This window comes from Onychostoma macrolepis, chromosome 03 (assembly GCF_012432095.1).
Source record: "Onychostoma macrolepis isolate SWU-2019 chromosome 03, ASM1243209v1, whole genome shotgun sequence".
Lineage (NCBI taxonomy): Eukaryota > Metazoa > Chordata > Actinopteri > Cypriniformes > Cyprinidae > Onychostoma > Onychostoma macrolepis.
In genome coordinates, this window is record NC_081157.1 from 23,414,522 (window position 1) to 23,429,779 (window position 15,258).

The following is a 15,258-nucleotide window of genomic DNA, read 5'->3' on the forward strand; positions in this document are numbered from 1 at the left end:
GTAGAACGCCTTTAAACGGAAATGGGTTGCCTCCACGGGACAGGGAGTGACCCGAACTGCAAAAATGTCCCACCAACGTCCAAAGCAGCACTTTGAGAATGTAGAACAAGAGTTGTCTGAGTTGCCTCCACTTGATCACATTTTAACTGCTTCATGTCAAGTTAACAAATATTCACCTGTCACTTCTCTCGTCGGCAAACAATGTCTGGTAACCTGCTACTTACAAGGACACAAAACTGAGGCGTTATGGGACACAGGTTCTCAAGTATGTATTGTAGATGAACAATGGAGAGACAAGTACATACCTGAAGTGAAATTGAAGGACATTTCTGAGGCAACAGAAGCTCCAGATGGCTTGCAGCTTGTGGCAGCTAATGGGACCAGTATGCCTTATGTTGGATGGGTAGAGATAACTTTCAAATTGGCTTCCCCTGTTGATAGTGTAAAAGAGTTAGGCATTCCTGTCCTCGTCTTAAAAGATCAAAGGTTATCCAAACCAATCATCGGCTACAATGTGATTGAACAAGTGATGAGACAGAGTGAAGCAAGTGAAGAGAATGAAGTGAGTAAAGGACGTTTGCACAAGATTGTCAAGTATGCCTTCCCTGGCATGAAGAAAAATAAGATACAGACCTTCATTAATCTTGTGACTACTGAGAATCTGGGTGAATATTTGGTGAAAACAATGAAAGACCCTGTGAACATACCAAAACGCACAATTATGCAGATACAGTGTCAAGTTAAAATGCCATATATGAAGCAAGACACTGTTTTCTTGTTTGAACCACATGTAAACCCACAGTGTACAGATGGTCTGGAACCTCTGGAAACCCTAGTAACTCTTCAGAAAGGAAGGCGTCCAGTGGTCAAGATCAGCATACAGAACATCACAGACCATGATATCAGGCTTGCAGGGAAAACTGAGCTTGGGACAATGCAATCAATAAAATCTGTACTACCAACTGCAGTATCACATTGTGCAACAACAGCCATGATCAGCGAGGTTCAAAAAACCACCAATGCTAATGAAAGTAACAGTGAAGAATTGTGGGACCCACCTGCTGATGTAAGCCACTTACCTTTGCACCGCAAAATAAAGTAAAACAGCTACTACGAGAAGAGTGCCATTCATTTTCAAGGTCAGATGACGATATTGGGTGCATCAAAGATCTTCAACTAAGTATCTCTCTGACTGACAATACGCCTGTTGTCCGCATGTACACTTCAGTCCCCAAGCCACTGTATCAGGAAATGAAGGACTACCTGCATGATTTGATTGCCCAGGGCTGGATAGAGAAAACCCATTCTCCCTACTCTTCACCAATCGTATGTGTTCGTAAGAAAGATGGCAGCCTTAGGTTGTGCATTGACTATAGAGACCTCAATAGGAAGACACTACCTGATCGCCAGCCTATCCCGAGAGTACAAGACATTCTAGACAGTTTAGGAGGTAATGCCTGGTTTTCTGTATTAGATCAGGGCAAAGCTTACCATCAAGGTTTTATGTCTCCAGAAAGCAGACCATTGACAGCATTCAGTACACCATGGGGCTTATATGAGTGGGTTCGTATTCCCTTTGGCCTCATGAATGCACCTGCAGCATTTCAGCATTTCATGGAAGAGTGCTTAGAAGGACTTAGAGATGAAATTTGTGTGCCCTACTTGGATGACATCCTGGTTTTCAGCAAGACATTTGATGGACATCTTGAAGCGATGAGAAAAGTGTTGCAACGTTTACAAGCCCATGGAGTAAAGCTGAAACCACGAAAGTGTGATATGTTCAAGAATGAGGTTCGCTACTTAGGCCGAATTGTTTCCGCAGAAGGCAGTAGAATGGACCCTGCAGACACTGTTGCTGTAACAACACTTAAAGAGAAAAGACCAAGCACTGTGGGAGAGCTACGGAAAATTTTAGGTCTACTGAGTTACTATCGCCAGTACATCAAAGACTTTTCACGAATTGCTAAACCCCTTTACGACCTTCTGAAGAGCAATGAGAAAAATAAGAGCACAAAGAAAAAAACCTACAAGGTAGTTACCAACAGAAAAAGTCACGTGGTGCCATCCAGTAAGCTGATCGAATGGACAGAGTACCATCAAGAAACATTGTCAAAGCTGATTGATTGTCTCGTTCAACCTCCAATATTGGGATTTCCAGACTTTTCAAAAACATTCGTACTTCACACAGATGCATCCAATCAAGGTCTAGGTGTGGTCTTGTATCAGAACCAGAACGGAAAGCTAAGGGTGATAGCCTATGGTTCAAGAACATTGACCAATGCAGAGAGAAATTACCACCTGCACAGTGGAAAGTTGGAGTTTCTAGCCCTCAAATGGGCTATAACAGAAAAGTTTCGAGACTACCTATATTATGCACCTACCTTCACCGTGTACAGTGATAACAATCCCCTCACTTATGTGTTGTCCTCTGCAAAGTTAAATGCCACTGGATGCAGATGGGTTGCTGAACTTGCAGATTTCCATTTCACCATTCACTATCGCCCAGGTAAAGAGAATGTGGATGCTGATTCACTATCCAGAATGCCAGTTGATATAGAAACAGCAATGAGAGAATTTACAGAGGAGCTTTCATCAGAATGTGTGGGAGCCACAATACAAGCTGTGGAGGTTCAGCACGACCCAGATCCACCCCTTACGTTAGTCTGTCACTGTGTGCCAGCAAGCATGGAGATTGGTGATGAACCCTACAAATCATTATCAAAAGAGGAGATCCGGCAAGCACAAAGAGATGACACGAATGTCAAAGAAATCATAGACTACTTACAGTCGGGAAGTAGACCTTCTTCAAAGCAGTGGCGGTCAGCCAATCCTACAGTTAGAGGTCTAATGCGTGAGTGGGACAAGCTGGTGTTGGACGAGTATGGCATACTGCACCGCAAAACATCACAACGAATGCAGCTAGTGTTGCCTGCCCAGTTTAAGAGTACCGTCTTGAGGGAACTGCATGATGAGATGGGTCACCAAGGTCTTGACCGCACAACCAGTCTCATCAGAGATCGCTTTTTCTGGCCTTACATGAAAAAGGATATTGAACACTATGTGCTGAGAACCTGTTCATGCATAAAGCAGAAAAAACCATGCAGAGAGATTAGGGCACCCCTCAAGAGCATCAAGACGACACATCCATTTGAGTTAGTATCCATTGACTTCCTTCACTTAGACAAGTGCAAGGGGGGTTACGAGTATATCCTGGTGATCATCGACCATTTCACTCGATACGTGCAGGCATATGCTACAACTTGAAATCTGGAAAAACTGTAGCAGATCGTTTGTTCAATGATTTTGCCCTGAGGTTTGGGTTCCCTCGCGAATTCACCATGACCAAGGCAGGGAATTCGAAAATCAACTCTTTGATCAGCTCCAAAAATACAGCGACATCACTGCCTCTAGAACGACCCTTACCACCCGCAAGGAAATGGACAAGTAGAAAGATTCAATCGGACCATTCTGCAGATGCTCAAAACTCTCACAGAAAAACAGAAATTGAATTGGAAAGAGGAACTGAATAAGCTAGTGTTTGCCTACAATTGTACTAAAAGTGAAGTGACTGGATTCTCACCTTTCTACCTCATGTTCGGTCGCTCTCCAAGGCTTCCAGTTGATGCATTGTTTGGCCTCAATCCAAACAAAGGTTCCATCGACCACAGTGAATATGTGGAGAGGTGGACAAAGGGTATGCAAGAGGCTTATGAGATTGCCAGTGAGCATGCAAAGAAGTGTACTGAGAGAAACAAAAGAAATTATGACCAAAAAGTGAGATGTACTAGTTTATGTCCTGGCAGCAGAGTTCTTGTGAAAAATCTGGCTCAAAAAGGGGGTCCAGGAAAACTTCGAAATTTCTGGGAGGATGAAGTCCACATTGTCATTCGCCAGGCTGCTGAAGATACTCCAATCTATGAAGTGAAACCAGAGCAGGGTAAAGGCAGATCGAGAGTGTTGCATCGTAATCATCTTCTCCCCTGTGATCACTTACCTCAGGTTACCACACAGAAAAGCACAGCTTTACCTGCCGAGAGAAGGGAGGAACATGAGCCAGAGAATGACAGTGAAAGTGATGAAGAGTACTATGTGCAAGTTGAACCCTACCAGTTCAGAACACAGCCAAATAGTCATAATCAGATGGAAAAGGAAACCACATCACACCTGTTACATACTAGTGAGAAATCATCAGCTCAGTCAGAACAAATGCTCGAGTTGACAGTGTTGCCACATCAAGCTGAACAGGAACAAGATGTAATAGAACATGTTGACTTAACCTGCTGGAGAACACTGCTTACCTGAACGACACTCACCTAGACAACACTTACCTGTCAAAGAACGACAACAACCAGAACATCACTCACCTGCACAGAGGAATCCTGCAGAGGAACCATCTAGAATCCGACAACGACGACCACCAAAGAGGTTCACATATGAAAATTTTGGAACTCCTACATGCTACAGTGTACAAAATGCAAGAAATGACTTTAATTCACACCCCATACACACATGGACACCAAATATGAATTCTTGGGTACCAATGCAGATTCATTATTCTCAGCCCTCACTTATCTATTATCCAGCAAATTAAAGAACACCAATGAACCTTCACTTGACCAGGTCTCAGGTGGCACTGCAGAACTGTACTGACAAACTGCATTGACATCATATTGACACTAACTGCCTAACTGATTGCACTTATCTGTTGCCAACAAAGGGACTGTGACACTCATAGAATAAACTGTTGTTGGGCGAAAGAAAACATGGACTGTTTGAAGGCCTAGACAGATTAAATGGACTGTACACTTTGAAAGAACATGGACTGTTTAAAGGCCTAGACAAATTAAATGAGCTGAATGTTCTGAAACTTTCATTGAAGAAGCTCGGAGAACGGCTTGAAGTATTTGTTGCACTTGAACTTGACTGTTTCCTGTATGGACTTGATTCTTAATGAACATTCCTTAGTGCCTTGATTCTGGGACTGTTGTTTGGGGCACTAGCTCATTGGACTTGAATTCAGAAAAGCTGATAATCAGCTAACAAGGACTGTCTGTAAAACAGGAACATGATGAGTGATTATTGAATGTATGTACTGAATGTAAAAAAAAAAGAAAAAAAGAAAAAAGAAAAAAAAGAAAATTGAGAATAAGTATTGAAAACTGTGTGACCTGATACCTTTACAAGTGTGAAGTAAAACAATATGGACTGGTTTAGGGCTTTGAGTGTTTTGATGTCGGGACGACATTTTATTTTGTTGGGGAGAGTGTTAACCCTGCTGCATGGAGTTTGTGTCATAACAATATTAAATTATTTGTATATATTTTGTTATGTATTTAGGTATGTCTATTTCTATTTACATGTGTATATAAGTTAAATTAAAATTACTTTAATGTGTTATAATGAGTTTGCACTGGACAGTCCAGCTGCATTTTCCGAATTCCTGGTGGCAGTTGAGAGAGAGTAGAGTTACCGTGACAACTGCAGCGCATCCTCAGACAACAAAGAGGACCGCTTGGGCAACCACTAACTCTTGTCTCTGTCTCTCTCATTTATTATTAAGAGAGTACTACATTTATATAGCCTATATATATTTCTTTTTTAGCATTTGCGTCCTTTAGAGATTAAATTAATTTATTTGACTCTGCTGATTATTTGTGGAATTACAGATTCAAGATCAGGTAATTATTCACACCCATGTAAAGAGCTGTGTTCATTTCAATTCATTGTCCAGCTGAACTATATTTATAATTATAGTTTAGTTTATAGTTTATGTGATAATGACCAGGTCACTGTACATTATGATGTCTATTACATGGCTACGTACCAACTGAATGGACGAGAAATTTTGATCTCAGCTGAAATTCTTCAATTAACTTACTTGTAGAAACCACAGGACAGAAACTGTAGTTCCCTTTCAGCTGGTCACTTTCGACGTCACGTCGGTATTGATCGACGAAATTGGGATCTTGTGTAGAGAGATCTACTTTGAGTGTAACTAAGGGGCTGTTTACATCTGGTCACTTCATGCATTTTGTCTGATCAAATAGCTATCCGATTGTGAAAAGACCAGGTGTAAATGCCATCCGAAACGTATTTGAGACGGATGTAAATCCGATCACACAAACCACTTCAGGAGGTGGTCTGGGCCACATTCCAGATGAAACTGGACAAGTGTAAATGCATCTGGTTGTTGAAACCACATATGCAAATTTTACTCCCAAAATGTTAAAATAATAAATGTGAGAGCGTGTTATAGGCTATATGGCATGTTATAGACAGATATGACTGTGCTAATGCAACACGCATCGCCGCGGACGAGTAGCTTAGCATCTTTTCAGTAAGCCGACGTGCAAACTGCCGCAGACGGTCAACACACAATCATCTTCATTAAAAGTAGTACGACAAACATATCTTTCCAGGGCTGATGCCGTGCGCTCTCCTACTGCGGTCTTGAAATGAGATGATAATTAATAAAATGCAGTGCTTATCTTTTGATTTCATCGATGTGAACTGTGAACTGGAATTGAAGATCGGATTTATATCTGTTTTGCGATAACACATTTATGTGGCCAAGTGTAAATGGAAACGTTTGAACAAATCAAATAGATAACCGATCAGCGAAAACGCATGAAATGACCAGGTGTAAACAGGCCCTAAATTATCCAATGCACATTGGCATGCAATGATTGCATCCACCTGCTGCTGATTGTTAGGCAGCAGGTGCAACACATACTCAACTTTTCACTTCGAAACCGAGCAATCACATCGTTCTGCTCCTGACTACTGTACAGAGAGGACTGAACGAATTCAGCGCACTCTTTGGAGCTTCTTGGTGCTGGCGGGACGATGCTTCAGCGGTGGTGGTTTCCCGTGTCGAGTGGGTTGCACACATCAGGCTGCACTACCCCGTTTGTGTTGCAGGCAGCCATCCTATGTGCTTCAGCACGCTAAAAGAGCTTTTTTCCCTAAAAGAGCATTCACGGGTGTGTCTTTTTAAAGACGACATTGCGTCTTGCTATAGACAACGTATCACCCATGCGTTTTTTGATGCGGTCGCTACCTGGCATCGGGTTATGGTCATGATCACTGCTTCACATGTCTGGGCACACTGAGGTGGCGTTTGTGGATGAGTCATATTCTGATTGCGGGAAGATGACCATCTTGGAGTTGCGGACCAGGCTCCATTACCTCAAAAGGGCCGGAACTCCGTTGCCTCTGCCTCGTTCTATTTCTCATCCTGGCAGCAGTCAAGCGAGAACTACTTCAGCCAGTAGCACGGGCGGTCTGAGGGTAACAGTGATGGCAAACCTTCCAGGGAACCAACCCTCGGGGGACCATCGCTCCTCTTGCACTCCGCAACCAGTTGAGCTGCCAAAGGAACGTGTTGGGCCCTCTAGACAGAGCGTACCAGCAGTATCCTTCGGCGCTCCACCCGATGATTGGATGTCTATTGCTGCATCGGAGGGTGAGTCAGAGCTTTCTGGAGAGGAAGATTCGGCTGCACTGCCGCCCTCTGGGACTGTGGCAATGCCTGAATCGGATCCGGAAATGACGGCTATGCTTTCCCGGGCCGCCGAGAGGGTAGGGCTCGAATGGAGATCTCCACCGTGTCCCGAGCCCTCAGGCAAGATCGGTTTCTCAGGGTGGCCCACGCTGGTGCCATTCTTCCCGGAGGTGCATGAGGAGCTTACCAGATCGTGGACTGCACCTTTTTCTGCCGGAAACCGACCTGCTAACCACTCTCAACTGTGGTGCAGCTAGGGGATATATGGGGTCACCTCGGTGGAGCGGTCTGTTGCGATGCAGATGTGTCGTAATACCGCCTTCACCTGGCAGGGCAAACTGTGCCTCCCCTCCTGGGCCTGTAGGTACTCATCTGGTCTGTCCGTTGATGCTTTCTGCGGCGATGCATTCTCAACTACCTCGTTGACTGGCTCATACTAGCTCAGTCTCAGGATCAGTTGTGTGAACACAGGGACTTGGTGCTCTCGCACCTCAGCCATTTGGACCTTTGGGTCAACTGGGAAAAGAGCAAACTCTCCCCGACGCAGAGAATCTCTTTTCTCGATATGGAGTTGGATTTGGTCAAACAGACAGCACACCTCATGGAGGAACGTACTCAGTCGGTTTCGAACTACTTGAATATGTTCAACAGCAGGATGGCGGTCCCACTGAAACTGTTCCAGAGGCTCCTGAGGCATATGGCAACTGCAGCGGCAGTCACACCACTCGGGCTGCTTCATATGAGACCGCTCCAACACTGGCTCCTTGGTCGAGTCCCGAGGTGGGCATGGTTGTGCGGCACTCACCGGGTCCGAGTAATACTGGCCTGCCGCCAAACCTTCACCCCGTGGTCAGACCTTGCGTTTCTCCGGGCTGGAGTGCCCCTGGAACAGGTCTCCAGGCATGCTGTGGTTTACACAGATGTTTTACTCCCTGACCGAGGGAACACTCGGCACTGGCACACAGCTGGCCGCGGGGTATGCATAAGTATGCATTTCCCCCAGTGAGCCTTTTCGCGAAGACGCTGCGCAAGATAAGGGAGGACAAGGAGCAGGTACTGCTTGTGGCGCCTTACTGGCCCATTCGGACCTGATTCCCAGAACTAAGCTCCTCGTGACAGCCCCTCCCTGGCGGATTCCTCTGAGGAAGGATCTACTGAATCAGAGACAGGACACCCTGTGGCACCCGCGTCCAGACCTCTGGGAACTCCATGTCTGGTCCCTGGACGGGACGTGGAGGTTCTAGGTGACATACCCCAAGAGGTAGTAGACACCATCATTTCTGCTCGAGCACCGTCTACGAGATACGCTTACACCTTGAAGTGGAACCTGTTCGTCGAGTGGTGTTCTTCTCGCTGAGAGGGGGTGGAGATGCCCGATCAGAGTCGTCCTTTCCTTTCTGCAGCAAGGGTTGGAGCAAAGGCTGTCTCCCTCCACCCATAAAATTTATGTCACTGCGATTGCTGCTAATCACGACCCCGTGGAAGGGAAGTTGGTAGGAAGGCATGACCTTGTCATCAGGTTCCTTAGGGGCCGAGAAGGCTGAATCCTTCCCAGCCCCCCTCTATACCCTCTTGGGACCAGTCTCTAGTGCTCAGAACACTACAGCAGGGCTCATTTGAGCCGTTGCACTCAGTCGAGCTGAAGTTTCTGTCAATGAAAACTCTGCTCCTGCTTGCATTGGCCTCCATCAAGAGGGTAGGGGACCTGCACGCATTTTCGGTCGACGAATCGTGCCTAGAGTTTGGGCCGGCTGACTCCCAGGTAACCCTGAGGCCCCGGCCCAGCTTTGTGCCCAAGGTTCCTACTACTCCCTTCAAGGATCAGGTGGTGAACCTGCAAGCGCCGGAGGAGGCAGACCCAGCCCTAGCTTTGCTCTGTCCTGTCCGAGCCTTGAGATAGTACGTGGACTGGACACAAAGCTTCAGGACCTCAGATCAGCCCCTTGTCTGTTTCGGAGGCCGGAAGAAGGGGAATGCCGTTTCTAAGCAGAGGATGGCCCACTGGATAGTGGATGCCATTACCCTGGCTTATCAGGCACAGGGATGTGCCCTGCCCGGTGAGGTTGTAAGCCCACTCTACTAGGAGTGTTGCATCCTCCTGGGCGCTGGCTCGTGGCGCCTTGCTGAAAGATATTTGTAGAGCTGCGTGCTGGGCGACCCCCAACACGTTCTCTAGATTCTATAGCCTTCATGTGGAGCCGTTATCCTCCTGTGTTCTCACCTCAAGTGGGTAGATGCACCGAGAGGCCCTGGCAAGTGTCGGCTTGCTAAAACCGCTCCAGAATGTCTGCACTTTAGACCCTGACAAGCTCCTCTGTCCCCTCAGCAGTCAGACGTGGCGGAGTGTCCGGCGCCAGGCCCTCACTCAATGAATCAGTGAGAACCACTAGAGGGCCTCATCCACCACCAGTGTGCAGCATCCACCTGGATGATCCAGTATTTGCTGTAGCTGGGGAAGATGTGATTCTGCCCTGTTCAGTCAAACCCAACATCAGTGTTGTGGACATGAGAGTGGAGTGGTTTAGACCTGGTCTGAAAGACTCACAGCTAGTGCATCTCTATGATGATCATGAAGACAGAAACACAGAGCAGATTGAGTCCTACAGAGGGAGAACAGAACTGATCCATCAAGAACTACAGACAGGAAATGCATCACTCAAACTCTTAACAGTCCAAGTCTCTGATGAAGGACGTTATAAGTGTTTTATTCAGTCCAAATCATGGTATGATGATGCCATAATTAATGTTAAAGTTGAGGGTGAGGAATCCAACAAAAGCTAACATGTAATGTTTAGTCATGATGCATTTGATGTATATGTTGCTGTTTTATGATATTGTTTAGTTCACTCACTGATTGTTGTTGATGGTTGGTCTGTAGTTGATGGACGTCCTCCAGTGATCACTGTAGATGGGTTTGATCATTCAGGAGGGCTTCGTCTACAGTGTGAATCTGAAGGTTGGTATCCTGAACCTGTTCTTGAGTGGCTGAACAGTGAAGAAGTCAGTTTGAGTTCAGAAACTACTGAAGGAGTGGATGCCGAGCTGCCATATCCTTCATATTGATATTAATTATATTATTATATTATTTCTTGTTTGACTATTAATCAAGTTATGGCAAGAGTGAAATGTGTAACCTTATGTGCGCTTATGAGATATTAAAGAATCCTGCTTTATGCTGTACTTCTACTCTCTAAGATGATGACTTCACAGTGTGTAACGAGGGCAAGGCAGCCTTGAAGTTCTGATAAGTGCTCTGTGTGTATGTATGTGTGCTGGTAGCTCTCTCTCTGTGTGTTAGAAGACTGTCTCTGTCAGCTGCCGCCATCCTGACCAAAAATAGGTGTCCGGAAGACACCTATCTTGTATGATCCCTGACGTCTGCCCAATCTGATGGAGATATGTTTGAAGCGTTTACGTCCATATGTGGAGATTGTCTAAGTTTATCTAGGTTTTAGAACCTATCAGAATTTTGATGACTTATGCATTGACGCAATTAGCAACCTCTGTTAGGGTATAATTGCTGGTGTTTTTGGATTGTACGCAGAGCGGCCTACAAACTTGATTGTGAGTCTTGAAGCTGACTTCTGCTGATTAAACTGTAAATTTTCAGTAAATTTTCTTCATTTTTGATCGAATCTCTTGACTTCTGGTCTTCATTCAACACACCTGGTCTGAGGGTCTTTACTGTAAATTCCCCTACACTACAGACACACACAGAAACACAGATGGATTCAGTGTGAAACACACCATCACTGTACATCACAGAGACGACAAGATTCACTGCAAAGTCAAATTGAGACATCACGTGCTGGAAACACAGATTATCACTACAAGTAAGTACTGACAGATTTGTTCCTGTAATTGTTTGTCATGTTTTCATGGTATAGAGTAAAAAGGTTTAATCCATTATAACCTTATAAAAGATTATAAGATCTTTATGTAGGCTACTGGAGCTGGTAGCCTATTTTGGTCCCACAACATTTTCTACCACAAGAATAATTACAGTCATGGCCAAAAATATCAGCACCCTAGGAAAATATGATCAAAGAAGGCTGTGAAAATTAATATGCATTGTTAATCCTTTTGATCTTTTATTTAAAAAATTCACAAAAATCTAACCTTTCATTGGATAATAAGAATTTAAAATGGGGGGAAATATCATTATGAAATAAATGTTTTCCTCAAATACACGTTGGACACAATTATTGGCACCCCTTGAAATTCTTATGAGTAAAATATCTCTGAAGTATATTTCCATTCATATTCACAATTTTGAGCACTTCAGGGTGATTATGAACATGAAATTATCCAGCCATGGCTTCCTGTTTCACAGAAATATAAATAGGAGGGAAAACAAAGCCCAAGTTCCCTTAATCATCCATCACAATGAGAAAAACCAAAGAATATATTTCTGATGTGCAGCAAAAGATAATTGAGCTTCACAAATTAGTGAAGTGGCTTTAAGAAAAGAGCTAGAGCAGTGAAAATTCGCATTTCCACCATCAGGGCAATAATTAAGAATTTCCAATCAACATAAAATGTTACAAAACTGCCTGGAAGAGGACGTGTGTCTATATCGTCCTAATGCACGGTGAGAAGCACAGTTTGAGTGGCTTAAGACTCTCCAAGGACCACAGCCGGAGAACTGCAGAAAATAGTTGAGTCTCGGGGTCAGAAAACCTTAAAAAAAAAAAAAAAAAAAAAGTCAAACAGCACATACATCACCACATGTTGTTTGGGATGGTTTCAAGAAAAATCTCCTAGCTCATCCAAAAACAAAGTCCAGCATATTCAGTTATCAGACACTGGAACTTCAAATGGGGCTGGCTTCTATGGTCAGATGAAACTAAAAAAAAAAAGAGCTTTTTAGCAGCAAGCGCTCAAGATGGGTTTGGTGAACACAGGGATAAAAAGTACCCCATGTGTACAACAAAATATACTGCTGTATGTTTGATGTTGTGGGCCTGTATTTCTGCTGGAGGTCCTGGACATCTTGTTTAGACACATGGCATCATGGATTCTATCAAATACCAACAGATAAAAAATCAATAAGTGACTGACTCTGTTAGAAATCTTATAATGGGCCATGGTTGGATCTTCCAAACGTACCTCTGAACTCAATAAACTATCCTCTGACTTGAACCCTTTAGAAAATGAGTAGGGTGAACTGAAGAGAAGAAGCACCAACATGGATCTGGGAATCTAAAGGGTCTGGAGTGATTCTGGATGAAGGAATGGTCTCTGATCTCTTGTCAGGTGTTCTCTAACCTCATCAGGCATTATAGGAGAAATGCAAAAAGTGTTCAGATGCAAAAGCCTCTAAAAGCCATCTGAAATTTTCATCTACAATGAGCATTTTTATCAGGCTGCTATGTTTAGGTTCAGTTATTTTACTCTAATGGCAATATATAGGTCCTTTTCTATGCAATTAAAGTGAAATAACTGAACATAAATATAGGAGCCTGATAAAAATGCTCATTTTAGAAGAACATTTCAGATGGCACTTAGAGGCTTTTGCATCTGAACTCTTCATATATAAAAAAGGTTTCCAGAAATAGCAACAACTTTTGAGCATATTAAGGAGCCTTAAGGAGTCTTCTTTCTGGCCCTAGAGAAGAAAGGCAGCAGCTATTTGCACTGAGTGCAAATAGCGATAGATGCAAAGGTGCAAATAGCTAATATTTTCTATTTACACTGTTAAAATTGCAGGATTTTATCATTTATAATACTTATTGCAAATAGACACAATTATCTGAACCTCAGTATTGTAGTACATTAAAACAGTATGCAGTAATTACATATGGATTGTAAATTATAGTTTTAATTCAATTTATTAAATGTATGCTGCCTTATTGGGACAATAAGCCCTCCCTACACCTACCCTATCCGATACATTATTTTCAACTTTTCAATTATTTCCTTCATTTTTATTTAAAATAAATGCCTTTCCGATATGATATGATTATTTGAAAAGGGAGAAAAAAAGTTTGCCAGAAGGTGGATTCGAACCTGGGTCGATCGCATCGAAAAGAGGAGAAAACACACTGTATTCTCTGCACCACTGGAGCTGATGATTGACAGCCATCTTTTGTAGTGTTGACTAACCCAATCACACGTTGGTGGGTGGAGTTAATGTAAATAGCCTCTGCCAACAAGATGGGCTATTTGCACTTAGTGTAAATAGACACTTCGGAAAAGGCAAGTCATCAAGCCTGGACCTGTGCTAATTCAGCCCATCCGATCACATAGTCCCCATAAATGTTTTGCAGCAATTAGGGCAATTGGAATAAATAAATAATTTATTAATAAATAAAAGAAAGAATAGATATTTTGAATAAACTGCAAAGGCATTTATTAATAGCTAGTCAGCTAGCTTCACCACAAAGCCTTTACTGTTAACATATAATGTTATAAGTGTCATGTGTCGAATTTGAGTCAAGCACTATCACTTCATTAGAGCAGTGGAAGCATTTGGCTAGTTTTTCAGGACTGTGCAAGAGACACTGGTCAGGTCCTGCTGTTCTCTCATACTGCACAGTTTAATCAGGTAACGTCATTTCATCACTTTTGGTGTGTTTCCCCGTAAAGCCGAAAACATACCTGCAACTTTTAACTGGTACAAAGACATTTTTATTGTCCATACTTTTTGGAGAGAAATAGTGCAGTCACTGGACGAGGATGAAACTTTGCAGTGAGCACGTGTTGAGTGTATTGAAGACTCGATATTGTTTCTTAATCACCACATTTTATTAAGTAACAATTTTGAGTCTATAAACACATTAAAACATGTAGCTGCACGAACAAATGGCATTTCAGCTTGCCAAAACAGGTGGAGTTGACTGCTTATGTAAGTCAGCACTGAATGCCATTTTACCAGAATCTTTCGACTAATAGCAACAGTCATCTACCCGCGTGCAGCTTTATAGCACAGCGGTTACTTTAGGTAACTTTAGCACATGCTCGTTACTTTAGGTAACTTTAGTAACCAGAGTGTTGCCTCTGAAAACAGTCACTCACATTGCATGAAACACTCTGGGGAATATATCTAATAGCACTATGCTATAAATAAGCGCACCCAGAGTGCCCGCATTGAGCTAATAATGAGACTCAGGAGGGAGAGTGAGTCCTGAGGTCGGGGTCTGCATAACTAAGACCTTCTTCACTCACAAGGGGATATGGGATATTAGGGGAACAAGATCCATGCCTGAAGGGCAGGGATGTCCAGGTTATAAAATTTATTTGAAGGTAGACGGTGAAGACCAGCCGGCTGCTGCACAGATATTACCAATTGAAACTCCACTGGACCAAGCCCAAGAGGAGGCCTTTCCTCTGGTGGAGTGGGCCCTCAGGGTTGTTGTTTTTTTTGACTGACTGGCCAGCCACGAGAGCATGATTCACCACAATGTCTGCCACATATGCTTTGAACATGAAAGGGGTGCACCCTTTATCCAGAAGCTCTTGCAGAAAGGTTAGAATTGATTACATGTCACATGAGGATGGGTCTTCATTTTGGACTGCACACCAGTCAGAAAACACAGACCACTTAAAGAGGTCATCGGATGTCCATTTTCCACTATAACATCTATAACATACTTTGGTTAAAATTTCTCAATAGTAGTGTAAAACAACACCCCTTTTACCCAGTCAAAAACAGCTCTGCACACAGCAACCCGTTTTAGTGCATGTTTCTTTAAATGCTAAGGAGCTCTGCTCACCCTGCCCCTCTCTTCCGTGGGGTAATGAGCTGTTCTCAT

At 43.6% G+C, this 15,258-nt stretch overlaps 1 protein-coding gene across 1 annotated transcript in view; it reads left to right on the forward strand.

Moving 5' to 3' along the window:
- The first annotated feature begins 7,768 nt into the window (after window positions 1–7,768).
- The window catches only part of LOC131534874 (uncharacterized), a 36,105-nt gene continuing 28,615 nt past the window's right edge, over window positions 7,769–15,258 (forward strand). The window contains exons 1-5 of the mRNA XM_058767984.1: window positions 7,769–7,864; window positions 7,976–8,396; window positions 9,831–10,262; window positions 10,383–10,538; window positions 11,227–11,337. Of these exons, the coding sequence (XP_058623967.1) occupies window positions 7,769–7,864; window positions 7,976–8,396; window positions 9,831–10,262; window positions 10,383–10,538; window positions 11,227–11,337 (1,216 nt within the window). The remainder of the gene's footprint in view (window positions 7,865–7,975; window positions 8,397–9,830; window positions 10,263–10,382; window positions 10,539–11,226; window positions 11,338–15,258) is intronic.